Source organism: Panicum virgatum, chromosome 7N (assembly GCF_016808335.1).
Source record: "Panicum virgatum strain AP13 chromosome 7N, P.virgatum_v5, whole genome shotgun sequence".
Taxonomy (NCBI): domain Eukaryota; kingdom Viridiplantae; phylum Streptophyta; class Magnoliopsida; order Poales; family Poaceae; genus Panicum; species Panicum virgatum.
Window position 1 is genome coordinate 38,356,137 of NC_053151.1, and position 21,001 is coordinate 38,377,137.

General features: G+C 44.3%; 4 protein-coding genes across 8 annotated transcripts; 3 read left to right on the forward strand and 1 right to left on the reverse strand.

The window, feature by feature from the left end:
• Window positions 1-6,486: 6,486 nt before the first annotated feature.
• LOC120683625 lies at window positions 6,487-10,738 on the forward strand. Of its 4 annotated transcripts, none has more exons than XM_039965712.1 (12): window positions 6,524-6,687; window positions 7,249-7,376; window positions 7,641-7,926; window positions 8,038-8,109; window positions 8,207-8,268; window positions 8,351-8,486; window positions 8,662-8,758; window positions 8,865-8,931; window positions 9,377-9,565; window positions 9,748-9,902; window positions 10,092-10,193; window positions 10,269-10,738. In XM_039965712.1, exons 3-12 carry the CDS (start codon window positions 7,668-7,670, stop codon window positions 10,378-10,380), a joined length of 1,251 nt encoding a protein of 416 aa, XP_039821646.1. In that variant the 5' UTR covers window positions 6,524-6,687; window positions 7,249-7,376; window positions 7,641-7,667; the 3' UTR covers window positions 10,381-10,738. The 4 variants fall into 4 exon arrangements, with proteins under 4 accessions (XP_039821648.1, XP_039821646.1, XP_039821647.1 ...); XM_039965711.1 differs by having other exon boundaries at window positions 6,533-6,826; XM_039965713.1 differs by lacking the exon at window positions 7,249-7,376 and having other exon boundaries at window positions 6,532-6,687.
• Window positions 10,739-10,759: 21 nt separating this feature from the next.
• On the reverse strand, window positions 10,760-13,684 carry LOC120683627. Of its 2 annotated transcripts, none has more exons than XM_039965717.1 (6): window positions 13,497-13,684; window positions 13,317-13,395; window positions 12,658-12,753; window positions 11,511-12,027; window positions 11,270-11,405; window positions 10,760-11,143 (listed from the first exon to the last, which is right to left on the reverse strand). In XM_039965717.1, the coding sequence occupies exons 1-6, from the start codon at window positions 13,620-13,622 to the stop codon at window positions 10,955-10,957; spliced, it is 1,143 nt and encodes a 380-aa protein (XP_039821651.1). In that variant the 5' UTR covers window positions 13,623-13,684; the 3' UTR covers window positions 10,760-10,954. The 2 variants fall into 2 exon arrangements, with proteins under 2 accessions (XP_039821651.1, XP_039821652.1); XM_039965718.1 differs by having other exon boundaries at window positions 13,515-13,677.
• A 183-nt stretch (window positions 13,685-13,867) lies between these two features.
• On the forward strand, window positions 13,868-16,641 carry LOC120683628 (mitochondrial intermembrane space import and assembly protein 40 homolog). The gene is made up of 4 exons (XM_039965719.1): window positions 13,868-14,154; window positions 15,002-15,036; window positions 15,137-15,262; window positions 16,071-16,641. Exons 1-4 carry the CDS (start codon window positions 14,037-14,039, stop codon window positions 16,239-16,241), a joined length of 450 nt encoding a protein of 149 aa, XP_039821653.1. The 5' UTR covers window positions 13,868-14,036; the 3' UTR covers window positions 16,242-16,641.
• A 220-nt stretch (window positions 16,642-16,861) lies between these two features.
• Window positions 16,862-20,559, forward strand: LOC120683626. The gene is made up of 6 exons (XM_039965716.1): window positions 16,862-17,402; window positions 17,933-18,031; window positions 18,359-18,536; window positions 19,166-19,263; window positions 19,938-19,999; window positions 20,093-20,559. The coding sequence occupies exons 1-6, from the start codon at window positions 16,950-16,952 to the stop codon at window positions 20,205-20,207; spliced, it is 1,005 nt and encodes a 334-aa protein (XP_039821650.1). The 5' UTR covers window positions 16,862-16,949; the 3' UTR covers window positions 20,208-20,559.
• The last annotated feature ends 442 nt before the right edge of the window (window positions 20,560-21,001 follow it).

Genomic DNA, 21,001 nt, shown 5'->3' on the forward strand with positions numbered 1-21,001 from the left:
CACTTATGAATACTTGCTTTAGCTCCTTGTGGTGCTTTTGTGCCCACATGAAGATCTTGGATCAATCCCACTTAAAGTGAAAGGCAAATATATAAGAAAAAGGGATTGATTATGTAAAGAATGGATGTGGCACTTGTTGCTCATCATTTGAAAAACTATTGACTCCATAAGTGATACATATGTACAATAAGAAATAAGTTATTTAATTAAGTTTTAAACAATAGGGATATTGTATACATAAGATCCAGATTTTTCTTTTATTTGGATACTAAGATTGTCTTGGTGATATCTCTTAAGTTTTGAACAATAATGTTCACCAAGATAAAGGTCCAGGAAATGGGTTGATTCCCATTAAAGGCAATAAGTTTGCTTATGTTGTGGTAGATGTAAGTATTATGTGTTTAATTAAGTTATAAAAGCCCTAAGTATCCTTAAAAGGACCGGGATATCTGGGAAATAAGTCCAGGACTAGACCCCTGGAAAAATCAATTAAGAACACTTTGCCTTATTGGCATAAATGCAAAGGTGTTATGTTGCATGCCCATAAGTAAGGAGTCCAATATTTTGGACAATTATGTTACAAGAAGTGTTGGTACTAAGAAATTCCACATAAAGTATTATCAACACTCTTGTGGGAGAAGTCATATGTGGAAGGCTTCAACCAATACTTAACCTAAAGGCATCATTAAAAGATGCAAGTTAAAGTGTGGCATGTCCTGAATTATACACTGTCAAATATGGATTCGTGTCCCTGATCCATAAATTGCTTTAAGCAATTTATCCTGGAAATTATTAAATGAAAGAGTGCAATTTTGGATCGAGTAACATGTCGAGAGGTATTCCCAGACCTAAGACATTATGAAAGATTGAATCCAGAATCAAACATAAATATTTAAGGCCTAGATGAACTAAGTTTAAGACTAAGTGGTGTTTGACAAATTAAGTATGTCATAAGTGTTGAGCATCAAATAAGTTCTAAGATTATGATGCTCAAAATATAAGCATTAAGTGATGTGATATAAATTCTAAAGATTGAGCATCATGTTCAGAGGCTTGTCTAATATATTACCGGCATAAGAGATAAATGGCAGCCTATTAACTAAGGGACAAGTTATGATTCTGGAAATATGTTGGTTTTCTTCCTCGTTTTAAAAGTGCATGCACATAAGAATAAATATGAGGATAAATATATGTTTAGTGCATATAAGGGAAAACCAACTGCACTCAAGGAATATAATAACCCCATCTCCCCATAAACCTAAGAGGAACCACTTTGATATTGTATGGGAACCATGGTCAATTAGTCATGTGGTACTTAATTGACTACAATGATTTATTGGTCTGATGTACCGTCTTTTGAAAAGTGAGTCCATAAGTTTTATATATAAGTATAAGAAATAAGTTTTTGGAGCTCCTAAGTTAAAGAAGTTCATTTGATATGAGGTGGCGTACTATAGCAACTGGGTTCAATGGTATGTATGATTCACCATTGTAATCTTTTTGTCTTGGTACGTCATTTCGTTGAAAAGTGAACTTATAAGTTTAAGCCTTACGATCAAAGGGGAGAATGTTAGATGATGATCTATAAAGCTTAAACAGTAAGCTTAACAGTGAATGTACAGTAAATCAATTAATAAAGAAATAAATGAAGATAAGAGAACGGGATGTTTCCATCCCGTACCTGTCCTGATCGGGGACAGGAACCGACCTAGGGATGTCGGTTCCCCCGGTGAGCAGCGATATAAAAGAAGGGGTGGTACCCCGTTCAAGCACCCGATCATGCTCATGTTGCCATTACCGGGGAAGCACTACCGACATGCACACAGACACATACACAGGGGCTTCCCGAGGCCCTAGCCAGCTAGAACAAGAAGAAGAACAGAGCAAGAAAAGGAAAGACGGAAGCTCAAGAGCAAAGGTACTAAACCTAATTGAGCTTCCTGTTTGTGGTTCCATTTTGTGCTAATGATCCTATAAGATCTAACACACGCTACCCTACAAGCACTTTCGAGAGGATGCACAGGTGGAGCTTAAGATTGACGAGTATGTCGCCTACAACCCGGAAAAAATATTGATGTCGCTGGCTATTTTTAAAATTAATTATAAAAAAAACACATATGCTTAGCTGAGATCTCCAATCTGAGGGTTAGGAGTAATCAACTTAGCTTCCGCGCCACAATCGTTTATTATCTATGTTCATTCAAACTTGAAAACCACAAGCTATAACACGTCGACACAATCCAGATGTGCATAATGAATCCTCCGTTTCACAAAGGGAATCGGATTATGCTGCGAATTCAATCTGAACCTGGTCTAGACGTCTGCTCTGCTGGTCCGAAATTCTCGGAGCGAAGGACTGAAAGGGAAAACGTGGACGAAATGCCCGCCTGCCTTGACACTCGGGTCAAGTTTTTTTCTGCCTGCCTTTACACGAGAGTTTCAGCATGTACAATCAGATGGTAGTACTCGCAGCCCCGGGACCGACGTCTTCTTGTTATTCTATTCCGGACAGTCGAGGCATCTGCGACGGAACCGTCAAATTAAAACTCTAATTAAGCGTAATGGCCGTCATTTGAACACATCGGGTGCATTAGTTTAATAATTTAATTTGGTGATTCTTTCTCAACCCACGGCCCGATCGAAACAACACAGATAGTCTCACACGAAGGTAAGCGCAGATGTTACGAGCACCACACAATACTTAAAAATACAAGCACCATATGCTATGAAACATTTAAATTACAAACCGAGTTTGAAATACACAATAATATACAAGTGTGTCTGCCATTTATACAAAGTTTGATAAACATGAAATCTGACACTACAATATATAAGAACAGAAATGAATTACACACTCAGCCCACGAGTGTGCAATTCCATACACTCCAAAGCTACGCGCCTAGGTCCTCAACGTTCCACCCATCCACGTCCAGTCGAACAAACTTGGCGCAACACAAACATAAGTCTACGTGTACGGGTCCTGAAATCATTTTTCCAACAAAACCCTGACTATACTAATACTCAGCAAGGCTTACCCGTCTATTGGGTATACTTAGCCCACATATCTAGACATGCAAAGCTTTCTGGCTAGTGGTTCATTTTGCAGAAATGCATCTATAGATGAATCCTTATTTTCAATATTTTAGCTGCATATTTTATATAGGAAGACTATCCACTAATGTTTGCATATCTAAAACAACCATATTGGAGCATTCAATAATGATTCAAAGTAGTATCCATTATATATCACTAATATTCTAACTTATTTTTCTATGAGACGACAAAGAGATCAAGGCCTCCATATCCGCGAGACACGGCGAATCGATTCGATTAAACCTTGCAAGGTAGACCTAACCAACACGGCACGCATAAGCCCCGTCGGACCACACGCACCAACCCTTCCCCTCCTGTCGGTGTCCCGACCCGGGGGCCTGGATCCCAACCAGTAAATGCTGCGTGTTTCCTCGTCCCAGATGATGATGCAAGAGGCAATCACAGTAACGCACGATTTTATCCTGGTTCCGGCCGCGGGGCCGTACGTCCAGCAAAGGGGGTGTGCGAGGGCACTGTATTATCTTGCACCCGGAGTGCTTGTAGTAGGGGATACAAGCGAGGCGAGAGAGGGAGGGGAGCTCCCAAGTCTCTGCTAAGAGTGAAGTCGGTTGAGATGAGTGCTCAGTAGTGCTGAGAGTTCTCTTGGGAGATAGAAACCAGAGAGACCCAGCAGACTAGAGTCCAGTTAGAGCCTAGCTCCTCTTAAAGGGGTCCCCCTCCTCCTTTTATAGTCACAAGGAGGGGGCGGCGTACACGAGTGTAGGGCGCGGAAGTCGTCGTTTTCCCCCGAATCGCGGGTACAGTGGTCGAACACTGTAGGAAGTACACTGTGGGAAGGCGGCGCGCGTCGCTGTCGTCCTGGATTTCGTCCTTGGTTCTGCGAAGATGGCGCCGGTCGTTCTGCAGTGCCCCGGCGGTAGTAATGGCGCGAGTCGGCCCCGGACCCCCTGGTCGGAGTGCGGGTGTGCACACTAGAAGGTCCGGGGGACACGTGACGTCGCCGGACCCCTTCCTCAGTGGGGGGCGGGTCCGGAAGGTCGGCGTTGGCAGAACAGTAATGGGAGCAGTGCCGAGCCTGTCCTATCCCGCGTCGCAGGTCCCAAGGCGCTGCTACAGTGTCCGGGATGGCGGAGTGATGACCAGAGTCAGCGGATGGGACCCCGGTCACATCTACTGTGGGAGTGGCGGCCTGACGCCGCCCGTCCTTTGAGCCGTGGTGGAGCGGCTGGCTTTTAATGCCTCCGTACGGCGAGCGGTTGGGCGGCGGGGCCGTTTGTCCCTTGTGCCGAGAGACGGCCTCGAGCGAGGCGGAAGTGTGTTGCGCGGTCGAGGGTCCCGAGGGGGGCCCTCGAGCGAGGCGGAGATGAGTCACCCGCTCGAGGGTTCAAGGGGAATGCAAATGGGCCGCATGCTGGGCTCCTTTTGAGTCCTTTCCTTTTCTTCCGGATGGGAAGCAGGCCGTGGGACTTCGTGGGCTCAGTTGCCTTAACAGGTGTTTTTGTGTTTTAAAGCGATCTTATCACCCCAATTAGGGTGTCCCTAATTGTGGCACCCGACACCTCCTCGCCTCGAACTACAGAACCACCCCACTTACTTATAGTCAGTCAAGCTCAACGTGAGACCACCAAAAATAAACTTATGCATCTCATTTCTCCGCGACTACTCAACTCGCCCTAAGGGGTGGTGATGAAGTTCTGTACTTTCGAAGTGAGGCAGTACTAGGTTTAACGGTTTCGACTACCTCCTACTCCCGGCATGCGGTTAGTACAATTCAATCCCCGATCAGCACTGCCGACAACGACCGGTCCTTAACCGACACAGACGGGGCTAAGCCACCCAGGAACACTGTCCTGCCGCCATACCTATACATCATCCCTGCCTGGTCTCAACTCTCCATATCCAACTCAATAACTCAGGTACTGTAATATAAGTATATAACCTATATCTCGCGAGTAACTGGAAATTACTCGACTTCTAAATATCCTATGTCTCGCGAGTGACAGAAAAATCACTCGACTTCTATCGAGCCCTATTAAGCATAGCAATGCTACCGACCTATCCATACTAGTAGAAGGCCCAGGTAAACCTAGGGATCATACAACTAAGGTTACAAACAACTCCTGAATCATAATGTACAAGTAATAAATACATATAGTGAGTCATAATTTAAAATAGTAGGTCATGCACCGGGGCTTGCCTTCGGGCTGCTGCTCGACACTGGGCTCAGCTGGGCCTTAGGCCGGGTGCTCACAATTCTCCTGCTGAACTTGCCCCCGCTGCTCCTGTGGCCCGGCGATCACCTCGTACACGGCTTCTTCGGCAGCGGCGTCTACACGTATGCATATGATATGAGAATGCATAGATGGGTTGAAATCTTAACATAGCCAATGACTATATGCAACTACTAGTAATTTACACAAAAATTGCACTCTCTGGCCCAAAACACTCCTAAAAAATCCGGAGTATCCGGACTAATACCTGGAGTATCCGGACTCCCAAGTCCGGAGTTTCCGGGCCTATACCCGGAGTTTTCCCCGGAGTGTTCCAAATCTGGAGTATCCGGGCTTATACCCGGAGTCTCCGGGTTTTGCACAACTTTCGCCCCCAAAACTGAAATTCTGATTTCTAGCAAAAACAACTTACAAAAATCAAAACCCTTCTAGACCCTAGCAGAGGGACTCATATGGAGATGATTGACCCAAAATAAATCGCTTAAAACATCTGAGAACGATCGCTCCCTTAAACCCTAGGTCAAGTACGTTGAGTAGGTTTCCCTTGCACCAAGAGATTGAACCGAAGCCACCCCAAGGTGAAGCTCATAGAAAGAATGATTCCCCACGCCGGTAGAAACTTCTTGGGCCTTGGAATAGATTTGTAAGGAAGGATTTGGAGTTTAGGGCTAAGGAGAGAGGGAGAGCTCGTGGGGGAGTGAGGAAGAGAGAAAAGCTGATGTTTTACAGTTTGAAAACAGTAAAAAGACCCTAACACGTGATATAGGATTTCAAGTCCGGACTATCTGGAAGAAGATCCGGGGTATCCGGGTAAACCCGGAATTTCCGGATTCAAACCCAGAGTATCCGGGTTCCTCTGACTCCAGAATTTGAAATTGAGTTTTGAGTCGATTTGTGACCCGACTTGTAACCGAGAGAATTGGATCACTAGTTAGCTAGTTAAACCTAAGTTTAACACTCGGGTGTCACCGCAGCCATACAGGTGTCTCGATACGCTATTATTTCATTTTCAGAGCAGGGAATCCCCTGGTAGTCCACGTGATAATCCCCCCCGGTCGGCCGGGAGATCACAGGTCCGTCTCGCCGGCACCGGTAGCAGTAGGAGACTCCCGGCTCGCCGCAGCCGCCATGACTCACCGCGAGATCTTTTCTCCGCGGGTTTCCGTGCAGGCTGACCAGCTGTGCGCTTCATAATTGAGAGGGCTAGACTGCGTTCGCATCCGCTCGAAACCTTGCCCTTTAAATAGACACAGGCCATCTCATTCCCAGCTCTGTAGGCCTCTCCCGCTCTCTTCTCTTCTTCTGTCTGACTTCTTCCTCCCTCCGGGAGTCAGTCCAGCTCACCAGGAAGGAGAAGTTCCATAGCCTTCTTGGCTCATCTGCCCGCGTCCACGCTCGAACAGTTGAGTCGTTCTTCCTCTCCCAATCCCCCCATTGTTCCATTGATCTCCCTCCCGGCGTTGTAGAAACCGGATGTACCCGCGCTGGGCAGCAAGAAGCAGCAAGCGCGTGACGTTTCTCCCCCGGCGTCAGAGGATTAGGTGGCTCCTCGTTTTCCCCCTGGATTCCGCGGCTCGATTCACGATCTTGGAAACAGCTTCTTTTTTTTCAATGTACTTTTATCATTTCAATACGGTGGCAGAGGCATCCGGTGGCGATGCTGATGCAGTGCTCGATCGCCTAGCAGCACTAGCGCGACCAGCAGCTAGCGTTTTTTTTCTTTAGTTTTTTGTTTCGATCCGACGGCACAACTTGCCGCTGATCCACCAGAAAAACAACGCCTTTTCGGGGGCGAAAAGTATGCCAATTTGGCCGTACATTTCGCCAAGTTGCACTCCTGTTCCGATGTTGATTACTGGTCCCCCCGTTTCTTCCCCTCCCCTGCCAACGTTTTTGAGAGGATAAGACCTGCTTCGTTTCGCTCAATTGTGTTCGTCGTGGTTTGCGTTGTGCGCGCGTGCAGAGGCGGCCGGGGAGCGGGGCTAGTGGTGGTGGTGGTGGCCCTTGCTGGGTGGAGGTGGAGGCTTCGATTCGGGCGGTGGATTGTGGCCTGACGAATCCCGGAAAGGCCGCCGGAAAGGGAGAACAAAGGTGAGAGGGCTTTTACTGGTTTCTTTCCGGTTCTTGTTCGACGGAGTTCTCTCTGATTGGTTTGTGTTCGCGTACAAGTTACAATCTTGCGCGGTATCCTTTTTGCTCGAGCATTTCTTCCAAAGATAAATCCTCTCACTGCTGAAGTTCCCACGGTCCTCGTTTCTGTTTCTGCCGTGGATTCTTCGTGCCGTAAATTTCTTTCGACTTCTTGAATTCGCGATGTGGTTTGTTGGTCAGTCTCTGATGGCGTGTTTGTTGCAGGTAAGCTAAGCAGGCAGCCGTAAAGCCATGGGGTGCGGGGCGTCGAGCCAGAAGGACGCCGTCGGCGGGCCCCGGAGACGGCCGGGGAGCGTCGGCGACGTGGTCGTGTTCCTCCCGGGCCTCCGGGTGCCGAGGAGCGTCGACCTCGCCCAGGCGCTCGGCGGGCGCCTGGACAGGAGCATCGTGGAGCGGCTGTCGGTTCTGAGAGCTCGCGTCGTCGAGATGGCAATGCAAGAGTCAGCGGCGGCGCTGAAGCCGAGGCGGAAGATGGCGGCGGCACGGCACGGTGTGTAGAGAGGGGGTGGTGGTACAGCGCCTGAATTGGTAGCTAAATTTGTCTGCAAGACGAGAGGACTTCCAGAGAGCTGACCTCGATTGCCGGTTTGCTTCTGTGCAGGGTCTAGTACAGCCAGTCTCCTGCAGGCCCTCGAAGACTACTTGCCAATTCTGCTAGGATTGGTAAAAGAAGGTGAGGAGCTGCTTCAGTAATCTGGTGGTCTGTTCTTGTTTTGGTTCACAGTTTTGCTGTTCTGAATTCTGATTCATCCAGCGTGTAAAATGTGCAGGTAGTACGTTGAGGCATACAGTGCAATTCACCTGGACTAACCAAGAGGATAATGCTGCTGAGGTATGTCCAGCCCTGAATGTTCCGAGCTAATTGCTGTTTTCTTGCTCCTAAGCAATATGTAAAATCACCTTTTCAATCTCAGGAGACGACCATGGCAGATGCCTGGTACGAGGTGCTGTCTGTGCTGCATTTGATGGCCATGGTCTGCTTGCTTCAGGCCAACACCCTGCTTCTCCCCAGGTCATACGGCGATGGCTACGCACCAAGAGTTTCCGGAGGTGCTACAACTGTTAACTGTACATCCGAGTGTCCTTGTCTTATAGGCTGTTGCTCCAAGTTTGTGCATTTTAATTAGATTCGTTGAAAAATATGGAAATGATCTGTTGTGCATTGAAGTATTCTGCCTGTAGTGTACATATGCTGATATGGTGACATATTTCCAATGTACAACAGAGAGCAGACGGGCCACTGTCGATGTTTTCTTGAAGGCAGCTGGATACTTAGCCTGCGCAATTCGGCATGTAATTCCGCAGATTCCACCCGAACTAAGGTTCTGTACACCTTGGGAAGCTTGCTCGTAGTGTTAGGCTTCAATTTAAAATTTAAAAACATCTACTGGAAGTCTGAAACATTCTCCTTCGACATGTGGATTACAGGAGGCAACTTCCAGTAGACCTGGTTGAAGGAAATCTCAAAGCTCTAAGCCTGCAAGCTCTGGGTCAGGTAGTGTCTTCTCAACCTGGCAAATTGGATTATCTTTCTTCGAGAACAGCTTATCAAATGCTCCACAATATAAATCCATCCACAATCCAATTGATTTGTTTGACTTTTTCTGAATAGAACATTGAACATATGCTTCAAAAATAGAGAGAAGAAAACACCGAAGATATTATGCCTGCATGTAATTTTGAACAATGCATTTTATATTACTGCTGAAGAGCAGAGATAGGTTGTGATATTGAATAGCACTATTTATAATACTGTAGTTGCATTTTTGCTGGGAACAGCATAAGAAACCTAATACTAGTATTCTGTTTATCATGATTTATCATATCTACACTGTGTCATGTTTGATACATAAAACTATTGTTACCTGAGCTTTTGCTGGCCAATACACTTGATATTAGATGTTTCAGTTTTGTTCTGAACATTGGTGTTCTTCCTACAGGGGGTTGACATGCAGCTTGGTTTGGCTATTGATAGTCCAAAGGCCACTTTAGCAGTAAAACGGCGCTTAGCCTGTGAAATGGTCAAGTATTGGCAACAAGTTCAGGAAAGCATTCCAGATCTTCCTGGCTCCGATGGATGGGGGAAAAAGCACCGGCTGTTTGTCAAGTGGAAATATGCTGAAGCAAAGGTACATAATCTAGGCTGCTACATTGTCTTCTTGTCACTGACTATTTTTCTCCTTTTTCTCAAAACACAAATTCTCGTCTCAATCAAAGAGACTAAATTTCACCAGATTGCATAGTTTTCATTCTAATGTATGATCTTTTAAGCATTTACACTATCTGACATCTATGTACATGTTTATGTCAGGCTGCAGCATACTATTTTCATGGTTTGATTCTTGATGAGGGAAATACAGAGAAATCCCACGGAATGGCAATAGCTGCACTTCAAGCTTCAGAAGAATTTCTAAAAGAAAGCAAAAGGGTTTCAGAAGCCTTCCATGCAACTCCTCCAACATCGAGGTAAGGCACTGCCACACTTCACTACTCACCACATATTGGAGTTTACATTTATAAAATTCAAATAATTCACATTCGCCAAGATGAGAGGCGCTCAATAATCTGTTTGAGGAACATCTGTTGATGTGATTTGTAATAAGTAATAACACATTCATAGTATGGGAGACTGAAGTCCATACCTGTACTTTGCAGGAGCCCTACTCCATTCGGAACAGCAAAATATATGTTTGACAAGATCCCAAAAGATGCTTCAAGCAAGGTCCGAATCAACCAGGACTTGTATGCTCAAGAAAAGTAAGAACCACCAGCACTGAAACATACTGAAATTTTGAACCCCATGAACTAATGTGCCATTTGGGGAATTTGCAGGGTCATAGGAACTCCGCCTCCCTTACCGGATTTTGCATTGGCACTAATGCCAGAAGACTATGATCTTCCTCCATTAGATCCACTTTGGAACAAAGAAGACAGACGTCAGTAGGTGTGTATGCAACTGAATGGATTCTTCAGATGGAAAGCTTGGCTTTGGAGAGAGGGGAGAAGAACCAAGATCTGCCATGTCAAAGCTGAACATGGTAACAAATCAAGTGTACAAAATATGTTTAAACAAAATCCTGAGTCAAAAAAAAAAGAACCAAGCAAAATTTAGGAATGTCTGAAGATAATCTGAAGAGCATTGTACAGGCGATTTTTCTTCTGACAAGGGAAATGCTTTGGCAAAGGTTTGATTGACCATTATCGATCCTGATTCCTGATGTTCCAGATGGTTGCATTTTCTCCGCAAGGGCATAGTTTTGTGCCTGTTCTTATTCATGTCTGGTTCCACAATTTGATGATTACTGGAAAGCAATGGTTTGTGCTTCTTCATCATAATCATTTCATTGGCATCTTAAAACGTGCCCTGGACAAATCATTTTCCAGTCAAGCAAATTTATATGAAAGAGCAAGATTGTCAAATAATCAGGGTGCCCAAAAAAGTTACACCGTTCCTACCATTTAAGGAATGTGTATACAGTCATGAAAATGTATTTCTGAATGCCATCAAATCATGTCATCTATGAGATGTAATCTACAACTAGATAGTAGGACCCGGCTAATATAAATGATGCAATTCCGCTACGGGCCATTCGTAGTCCAATGCCACGGAACAGAACATTCCTATCAGCAGGAGATATTCCTGTCTTTCTCTCTATCCACGTTCCTGGTGCTTTCCACTTAAGAAGCTTCCTCTCCATTGCAATATACTGCAAAGAAAAGGAGATAACATAAACAAGGTGTATCGCAAATATGAAAGAATGCATTGTCAAATTCGGAGGCAATTACACAAGAAAAATGAGGGTAGACTACAAAAAGCCCGGACAAGCCTATACCTTAGGTACAGCAGTACATTCTAAACGACTTTTTGCAGTATCAAATGTATGTGAAGCAGCAGCTGCAACTGCTCCTGCAAAGCCTGCAGCAACACTGGAGGCAAAAGGGTGTACAGGACCTGCTTCTTCTATATTCCTAATAAGAGGCAAAAGGTTACACTAGATTAAAATGACAGGATAAATGATAAATATTGTTACCATGCAATCCCGATATTTACTTCCAAATCAAATATTGCATTACCTAGGTTCGGGGTTCATATTAACTGCCTTCCAAGTGAGCAATGCTGTGTGTATGAATTGCCAAGTTGAAAAGAACATACCACCAAAGACACAGTCTCGAGCTATCCCAGGTCTAAGCCCTCTCCACAGAGCACCCCATCCTTCAAGTGATATCACTCTAGAAGGTAGCTGCACATCAGACGGTAATGGGGGCTTCCCAGAGCCGGTAAGCATCCATGGGTGCTGCTTTAGGGCACCCAACATGTCGGGATGCTTTGGAGAAAGATCAGATAAAAGGTTCATGGTGTTGCTCCACACCCTCATGTCAGGAACATATCCAGGCAACAGTTTGGAAAGTAGTGGAAATGATTCTTGTGCAACATTTGCAGGGCCCACAGGTCTTGAAGGTATCACAGAGCTAACTTGGTTTCGGAGTTTGAAAAGTTCAAAAGGTGCGCAGAAAAAAGCCTCTACAGCACCAGCAGCTATGCCAGCCAACATAGCCTCAGAATAATAGACATAGTTGTCCTCCCTTCCATCTGCCAAGACATATAAAAAATGGTAATCATTTACTAGATTTCACCATGAGTTGGACGTAGGAAAATTGAACAGGTTAGCAGTGCTAGTAATCACTGGCGGAGTCTCATGTCCAACCAAAATATTACTCGTAATTATCTATCTCCAACAGACGATAAGATCAGTTACTTGTATATGCATGTACAATAGTTCTTAAAATTCCTTATGATCTGCTCATATTTCTTACTCAAATATCATATATCCTTTTCTTCTAGTGTATTTTACATATAACAGTCGCTGATTGGATCCCTCTTATCATATGTTCATGCTCTGCCACTGCTAGTAATACAAGAGAATATTTTCCACTCGATAAATAGCTTATGTCATCATAGGTAATTAGATCGTCAGAAGATGTATCAAACTATCAAGTAAGGAGTGCAATTCATCTCAAAAAGAAAAGAAAAAAAAAGAGAGAGAAAGGAGTGCAATTCAAAGCAAACTGATGATGGTAATAACAAAACGAAAGAAAAAAGCAATGTACTGAGACACAATGCTTGCGAGGTAAGAACTAGACCTGTAATGTAAATACTGATAACTAAGTGACATAGAGAAAATTGTCCTGAACCATGAATCGTGGGAAATCATGTATTTACCTTTATAGAAAGCTGTTAAAAGTTCATAGGTCCCAAAACGTGCTCCCAATCCAGGAAGTTTTCCCATTATAGACCATCCGATTCCACTGTAAAACCCTAAAAGGCATACAACTTATAAGATAATGAGTGAATTAAATTTCATACATGTTACACATAACTGGATATGAAGCCATCAAACATGAACTGGAAAAGCATATAAAATATTCAGGATTTATAAGGAATTAAAGATTTGTTCTACGTTCACTCAAGAAAGTTTAATGGAACAGGCACCCAAAGAAACTTGGGGAAAGTATTGGTTGTGCTTGTGCATACAGTGCTGACTGAATAAACTCAGGACAGGACTCTAGATTTTCCAACAATTGGATTCATAGTTTCACACAGAACCCAACATATCTATATTCGCATAAGGCCTTTCATTCTCTCTTTGGTATTGGTAGCTCTATCAGCTAGGCTCAACAATCAATCAATAAAATCATCAGACGATTCTAGCCTAGCATAACATGGCAGCCAACATAATCAGCATACTAGCCTGCCAACTTCAACAGTTCCCACACCTGCCTAGGTAGCAATGTAAATCAGGATGCAGTACAATTACTCCAATCGCAATACACAGAAGCCCCACTACCAATGATATCAAGCAATTAATCAACCAACCAAACCTGCAGGGCCGGAGGCGGCCATAAGCCGGTCCACCACCTGCCGGAGCCCCATCTTCTGCTTCTGCCCCGCCGCCCCCAGCTGCAGAGGAAAGAAAACGCCGCCGAGATGCCAAATTAGACCTTCAGAAAGCACCGGTACAGCAAGCAACAATAGTTGGAGATGCGGGTGGGCGCGCTCGCCTGGATGAGGGTCTTCACCGTGTCGAGGGGGTGCACGGCGACGGCGGAGGCGCTGATCGCAGCCGCGCCGGCGGCCACGTGGCCCGCGAACACGCTGTCCCCCAGCGGCTTGCCGCCTCCCACCATCGCGGCGGCCTGGAAGGCTGGAGCACACCCTCCGGGTCCCGGAAATGGCGAAAAGCGGCGACGCGGAGGTTTAGGGGAAGGGGGAGAGGAAGAGGGGCCGCGGTGCCTGAATGGGGGCCCATTCACAGAAAGCAGCCCACCTCACTCATGGGCGGAATGGCAGCCGGGCCAGTGGGCCACCGAGTTGGGCCCTGTCCCTCGCATCGCGCGAATCATCGAGCGATCGGACGGCCAGGACACGCCGACGCGAGTCCAACTCGGGTCCAACTTCTCTTCCGCCGTTGGTGGCGCCGCCGGCTCGACTTGGCCAACGTTCCAACCGGCCCCGCCGCCCGGTCACTCTCGCTGCCATTGCCGGGTAGAGACGAGGTTGGCCGCCGCCCGCTCCCGCTCCCGCTCCCGCTGCGCACCTCCATGGGCCAAGGACAGAGTCAGTCCGCCCCTCCGGCGGAGGAGCCTACTCCGCCCGCCGCGGAACCGTCCTCGCCGTCTCCTGCCCCGGCGTCCTCCTCCCTCGAGGCGCTCGCCGCAGGTATGATATAACTCTGAAGCCCCGAATCTCATGTGTCTATGATGTTTACCTTCTTCGTGCACCGTACTAGTTGAGTTGCAGTTGCGCTCGGTTTTCGCGTTGCTGGATGTGGTGGAGCATTGGTTCAAGTGGGGAGCTCGGTTGGTAGCATTCGAATTATTTCGAATTGGAAAAAAAATTGGGTAGCCAGATATGGGTAGGATTCTGGTACGGTAGTAGAAGGATGGGATCGCTCCCGTAATATTCTAATATACGATAATGCAGACCTTTTCCTGATCACAATTTCTTAGGCTCTTACCAATAATATTAGGATTCATTCGTGCTGGAATTCTTCTAGTAGTCACTGTTAAGTTAATGTCAATGATGTGGCAAGTTAACTAAGCAAGGGCCTGAAGCCTGATCCTTACTCCTGAGGGGCGAGCAAGTCTTAGGCTATGCTGAGGCTGCTAGTCAACCAATGTGGCAATGTCCATCCAGAATGACTAGCCTGATCGATTCATAATTTGATATTTTAGCTCTCTGAGAAGTTACAATATAAACTTCACTGTGGAAAAGTTACAATATACACTTTGAGGGCATACGAATATATGCCCAATTGCCCAGAGCCTAGGCTTCTCGAAGGTAACCGAAAGTTTATGGTACAAAAACACTGTTCAGAATGTTGGCCCTAGGGTCCTAGTTCAGGGGAACAAACCATAATTCAACTCAAAAGGTTATTACAAATTCTAGTTCACCTTGCAGCTAGCAAACTTCCTTTTTTAGGTGTGTATAACATAATTTTCTTCATTCGGGCCCCTTCTTAGCCAAGTGCGGATTATTCTGATTAAGCATTTTTAAAAATGTGCAGAGGCTATGTCGTTTGATGAGGGTGATACTGAGGAGGTATGGCCCTTCCTTTTACTTTTAGATAGATGCTTATACATCAGTCACATATTTGCTTCACTACACCAGCGGTCAGTGAAATAGTATTTTGCTTGTGCAGTCAATTGATGAGAAGGTACAAAAAGCTCTGGAGTGTCCATGTGTTGCTGATTTGAAAAATGGTCCTTGTGGAGGCCCATTTGTCGATGCATTTTCCTGCTTCCTTAGGAGCACAGAAGAAGAGAAGGTTGTATATCATTTTAGTTTTCTACAAATACGCCATATGCGAGCTATATTAAGTGCGTATGCATCAGGATGATAGCATGTTAATAAATGGCTTATGGTTCAGAAGCTTATTAAATGATGTAATTTTGTATAAGCCTTGACAATTTATCTTGTGACAGCTAGTGGTCTATGATTTTATTTATTTATTTACTTATTTATTCTGTTGGTTGACATGTTTGTTTCTTATTTTCCAATATTTGTGCATTGTCTTGGTTTTCTTTCGAAAGTAATTCAACACGATTCTCTGTCTGCTATAGCGTGCGGTATGAAATTTGTTGGCTTACTTGAAAGGCCCCCATGTTGTTAGTTAACTTAATTGAGTATAGGAAGATGTGTTGCCCTAGGGCTGATTTCTGTGATTTATTAGATATAAACTGGAAGTCTGGAACCACTATCGATTTATGCTAATGTAAGACATTATAAGGTGATTCTTTTTAATCAAAAGCACTCATTGTGGTCTTGTGGATATCAGTTTACTTTTACATCAATAAAAATAAATTATGTGTGTCCACGTTCTTTGCATCTGCAAGACTTCAAAAACATTCAAGCGCTAACTTGATTGAACTTAATTTCCTTCGATTGTGTCGTTTTAAAATTATGGATGTTTATACGTTTCTGTACTTTCTCACAAAATTTGGATCCTTCATTTGAAAAATTCAAATATCATGTGTATGAAAATAACACCTGTGGCACCATTAACTGTTTGATTCATGTCTTTTTTCTTCCTGAAAATTAACCTGTACTAAAGTTTGCTATGTCTGCCTTTTCAGGGATCAGATTGTGTGAACCCCTTTATCGCACTGCAGGACTGCATCAAAGCAAATCCAGAGACATTTTCTAAGGAGATTTTGGAGGAAGAGGAGGATGATGAGGAAGCAGAGAATTCCAACCTGAAAGTTAGAGCCCCAGCATGGTCTAGAGAACCCAAACCCAAGGCTTGAGATTCCATGGTAGTAACTATTAAGTATTAACTGATGATATGGAGATTCATCCAGTTCACAGACTCCACCTTATTTCTCACATATGTTCTTCAGTAGACAGCAGTAGATTGATTTCAGAGCACAAAGAGGCACTCGAAATCCGTCCTCAGAGATACACATACTTTGTGTGCTACAAATGCCCTGCAGTATCTTTTTTTAGGATATACACGTTGTTTCGACTGGGACCAACAAACTTGTAATCTAAATAACTGGGAGTTGGGATGTGAAGTGCCATGGGAGCCATACGTGCAAGTAAAACTTCGTGACGAATCAGTTTCCATGATAGCTCATGGTGCTTTTATGTATTGCTATGGTTTTGCTACAAGATCTGAAGATCGGTTTTCATTTGTATTCGTACTAATTGCTACCTGATCTCTAAGGCTCTGTCGATGTATTTCTGACTTTCTGTGCTTTACCATGATGCTCCTGCTCTTGATTTTTGCATAGAGACATTGCAAACTTGCTTTTTTTTTCTTCTTTCAAGCACACCGTAGGGAGCGGATGGCCCAAAGCAGCTGCTTCTTACTGGGCCGGTCGGCCCATACTCCTTGCTCGTCGTCTTCCTCCAAACCTTTCCTGAACTCCGGACTCGGAGTCGCAACAAACTTTCTTCCACCTGAACCGCGTACCACGATAAGCCCTAATCGCCAGTTCGCCACCACCACCTCCATGGCGACCACCTCCTTCTTCCATCCGCTCGCCACCCCGATGGCCGGTGGCGGCGCTCGCATCCGTCGCCGCCCGCTCTCTCTACCCGTCCCCGCCCGCAGCACGCCCCGGCGGCCGGCGCCGCTCCTCGTCGTCTGCGCCAAGCGCGCCGACAGCCGGGCCCGCGCCGCCGCCTCGCGGCAGCCCGCGAATCCCAGCGATGTCCCAAAGCGGGACGCTGAGGAGGAGGTGGAGGAGGTTGAGGAGGAGATGCCGTGGATCCAGGACAAGGCGCTGGACCTCGTGGAGTTCACCGGCACCGTCACACAGGCCATCCCGGGGCCCCGCGTCGGTTCCAGCCCCGTGCCGTGGCTCCTCGCCGTGCCGCTCGCCTACGTTGGCGTCTCGTTCGTGCTCGCGGTCGTCCGCACCGTCCGCAGGTTCACCTCCCCGCGCACTAAGAAGAAGCGAAGGGTAAGTGTTCGCATCATAATTTTTTCAGCCGTTTCATGAGCGTTTTTTTAAAGAAATTCCATATGTGTATTTGATCGCGTGCTGGGGTATTTAAATACGGTGTACATTTTCCTTCGCTGCTGTATTAGGACTATGAATCATGTACATTTTAGAACTAGGTTTGTCGGGATCATTGTAGCCTTGTGTCTTTAGAGAGGTTTGCTTTGTCATGGCGATGAGAAACGATAAATTTCGCTCTTTCAGCAGCTAATTCTGTGTTTGCAAATTTATCTATTTGCGTATACTGCATCACTGCATAGCATCTTGGAATCATACTAAATAAAATCATTTTACAACATTTCTTAAATTCAAATTAAAATGGACCAAGAATATCTTTGTTGGTTGGAAGCTTGATGTTTTTCGTGAACGGATTGCAAACATGATGTTAGACAGTTTGTCAATTTTTTTCTTCGCATGTCTTTAGATACTGTAACTTCTGTGATTTAGAACTATTTGGTTGCACTTAATAGTAAACTATTGTTTCTCTGCAGGTTGGTAAGAATATATTCTTGTTGAAGTCACTAGATGAGCTGTTCCAGAAGGGAAGGGAAGCAGTTGATTATCCTACTCTCCAAGACCTCATGCAGAAGGTGTGTGTGCCCTAACTAACCATCTATACAATTCTTGAGAAACTGAATTAGTGAAATAATATGGAAATGATCGCAGGCAGAATGTATTTGCTTGTTTCATTTTTTTGCTGATTCTACTCCAAAATACTTTACTTCATTAGCTATCTTATTCTGACAGTGGGGTTAGTGAATTGATGATATGCTAACTGGTGCTGAAACCTAGATTGGTAGTTATGCTGCATGCTATTTGGGGAATAATTTACTGAGTACATTGCTGCTGGAAAATATTTCTTCCTATAGCAAACAACATGCTCATGAAATTATAAATATGCTTTTATGTGTACCCAGACAGGATTTGACATGGATGATGTAGTAAGAAAGTACATCCGGTACACACTGAACGAAAAACCCTTCAATCCTGATGTGGTCGTGGATCTCATACATCTTAGAAAGGCATCAATGCTAGAAGACGCGGAAGTTGCTGAAATTTTGAATGAGATCTCAAGACGAATTGTTCGAGAAAAAGGTATCTATTGCTGCTTATTCTAGTTTTATGAAAGAGTTCAAAATATTTCCGCAATCCCAAGCTCTGGCAGATTTACCTTTGTCAATCTAGATGTGTTTCCTTTCCCTGCTCCCCTGGCTCAAGTTTTTTTGTGAAGATACTAATATCATTTTTCATATGACATGCCATGTAAGATTGGTCCCTCATTTTGGTTAAGGATGCATGCAGAGCTGTTTCCTTGGTTATCATCAAACTCAAATCTTTTGTACAACGCCACAATTATGCATTGATGGAAAATTGGTCCCTTGAAAATTTATGTTCGGTCTTTGCTGCATGCAAATGTGACTTTCAAGTCCTGCAAAGCATATTCAAAGAATCAAATGCAAAGGGCATGGTTGTTGGGGCAATCACAAGGCAATACGGATGCATCCTTGTACAAATTCATAGTTATTGTCCTATTTTCTATTAACCCACCCCCTGATATGGGATGCACCATACACTAATTATAATTTGAGAAGAGAAGTAGCATCTACATTGTAATTTTATTTCTTTCCTATCATTAGCATTCACTATATATTTTATTAAATTCAAAATTCTAGTTCGGAGATTTCATGCTTACGCAATATATTTTTGTATTTACAAACTTGCAGGGCCAGTAGTTATGGACTTATCTGGGTTTACGGAACAAGGTTTTAAGAGGAAGCTTGCTGTACAAGCTTTGTTTGGAAAAATCCTATACTTATCGGAGGTAACCTGTTGATCCTTCATTTTCTTACTGATTTTATAATTCCGTATCTATTTAAATCCAATCTTGATTTGAGCTGTAATGAAAAATAATAAGGTTTGGTGGCTCACTACTTGCTGTGGAAATTTATACTGAATGTTCAGTTTGACGAACCAGCTTATTCTTGATGTGTTTAGATCATCATGGGACCATTCATGATATTGATGGGATGGCATCATTCCCTGTTTTTATGATGAAAATGCGCAAGATGATTTTTAAGCAATCCATTCTATTTTTCAGAAAGAATCAGTTGTTTAGGTTCAGAACTAGGATCGGATAGCCCATGCACCGTCTCATTTCTTATGTAGAACACCACATAAATGCATTTGCCTCTTATTGTTGACCTGTGCTCACTGCTGCCTCTGCTGTGTTAATGTGTCTAATCTCTGAAAATGCAGATGATTGATTAGATTACTGGTTTGTGCTTTGTAGGCACATTGTCTTTCTATTCAGTTTAAAATGTTAGTTTCCATAAGACATCCGTGCAACCATATTATTACTTGCATTCAGATTGATTTATTCCTTTCATCTGGTGCAATTTTCGAGTTTATTTTTATCATGATTTGTTACTGATTAGCTGCACACAAGTTATCATGATGGCTGTCTTAATGGAAATTGTTTTTTTAATCTCTATCCAGCTTCCAGAGTTCTGTTCGAGGGACAGCTCACTTGTTGTCAAAGAAATCTTTGGAGTTACAGAGTAGGGCTAAATTTACTATATGGGGACTTCTTGCTTTCTTTTTACCTCCACAGCTTTTTTAGTAATTATTGTTTTCGATTTTCTTGTGTGCAGTGAGGATGCAGACAGTCTTCGCATTCACACCCTCTCTGCAACTGGTGATATTGAATCCATACAGAAGATGGTCGATGATTTAGACATAGAGCAGGGCCCCTCGTCATCATCTTGAATTATAGTGATGGAATAATGCTAAACACTTTCGTTGATAGTGTTGCAAATTTAGCCTGATGCGAGTTTCTCCAGACTTTTCATCTAGATTGGTTTTTCAGCCGTTGAAGTAGGAGTTGAGCCGAGCACAGGGTTACTTGGCTGGAAGTTTTGTAAATTGCCTTGTGATTGCCGAGTAGGCCAGTAACATCTTGCAGTGTCCCAGACCTGCCCATGACTTGAGGAAACAAAAAAAGTTGTCAAGAGAATGGTAGAAATGAGTTTATAGAAAGCCGGAATGTTATTGAAATGTACTCCATTTTGTTATTTTGATTATATTGTGCCATTAAACGTATATCTGCGTTTATGTGAAATTATCCACTGCTTAGAGGATGACAGATTTAACATTTGTGTGCGTGGCATTCCAAAATATGTTTGGCCATGGTGCTGTCCTGTTTTCATGTGTAATGATGGTGTATTACTGGATTAGAATGATTCGTAGTTCACCATGCGCTTAGCTCTGATATCCATAGCATGGACAGAACTGAGTGCTGAAACCCCACCGACCTTAACGCAACCGGATGAAGCGTTGAAAACCAGTTTGTACACGGTATGGCAGCAACAGGCAGCAGGTTACGGACACACTATTTCTCAAATCACCCAGGAACACAAAACAAAAGGACGATTTCATATTTGTGATGGACCGTACGCACACTTGAAGCACTTCAGGAAGATGAATTGGGTGATGATCCAGACCCGATAATACAGAAGAATAAGGTCGAGAATATCCTATCAGGAAGACAGGAACTGGCTAAC

What these genes read in the sequence shown, in the direction of transcription:
- LOC120683625 (XM_039965712.1), top strand. Translation starts at nt 7,668, where the DNA reads ATGGGGTGCGGGGCGTCGAGCCAGAAGGACGCCGTCGGCGGGCCCCGG. An exon ending in AAGAGGATAATGCTGCTGAG is followed by an intron (nt 8,269 to 8,350) that starts GTATGTCCAGCC and finishes TTTCAATCTCAG; the next exon opens with GAGACGACCATGGCAGATGC. An exon ending in GCAACTCCTCCAACATCGAG is followed by an intron (nt 9,903 to 10,091) that starts GTAAGGCACTGC and finishes TGTACTTTGCAG; the next exon opens with GAGCCCTACTCCATTCGGAA.
- LOC120683627 (XM_039965717.1), bottom strand. Translation starts at nt 13,622, where the DNA reads ATGGTGGGAGGCGGCAAGCCGCTGGGGGACAGCGTGTTCGCGGGCCAC. An exon ending in TTTAACAGCTTTCTATAAAG is followed by an intron (nt 12,028 to 12,657) that starts GTAAATACATGA and finishes ATGTCTTGGCAG; the next exon opens with ATGGAAGGGAGGACAACTAT. An exon ending in AATATGAACCCCGAACCTAG is followed by an intron (nt 11,406 to 11,510) that starts GTAATGCAATAT and finishes GCCTCTTATTAG; the next exon opens with GAATATAGAAGAAGCAGGTC.
- LOC120683628 (XM_039965719.1), top strand. Translation starts at nt 14,037, where the DNA reads ATGGGCCAAGGACAGAGTCAGTCCGCCCCTCCGGCGGAGGAGCCTACT. An exon ending in CCTCGAGGCGCTCGCCGCAG is followed by an intron (nt 14,155 to 15,001) that starts GTATGATATAAC and finishes AAAAATGTGCAG; the next exon opens with AGGCTATGTCGTTTGATGAG. An exon ending in ATGAGGGTGATACTGAGGAG is followed by an intron (nt 15,037 to 15,136) that starts GTATGGCCCTTC and finishes TTGCTTGTGCAG; the next exon opens with TCAATTGATGAGAAGGTACA.
- LOC120683626 (XM_039965716.1), top strand. Translation starts at nt 16,950, where the DNA reads ATGGCGACCACCTCCTTCTTCCATCCGCTCGCCACCCCGATGGCCGGT. An exon ending in ACGAATTGTTCGAGAAAAAG is followed by an intron (nt 18,537 to 19,165) that starts GTATCTATTGCT and finishes ACAAACTTGCAG; the next exon opens with GGCCAGTAGTTATGGACTTA. An exon ending in AAATCCTATACTTATCGGAG is followed by an intron (nt 19,264 to 19,937) that starts GTAACCTGTTGA and finishes ATCTCTATCCAG; the next exon opens with CTTCCAGAGTTCTGTTCGAG.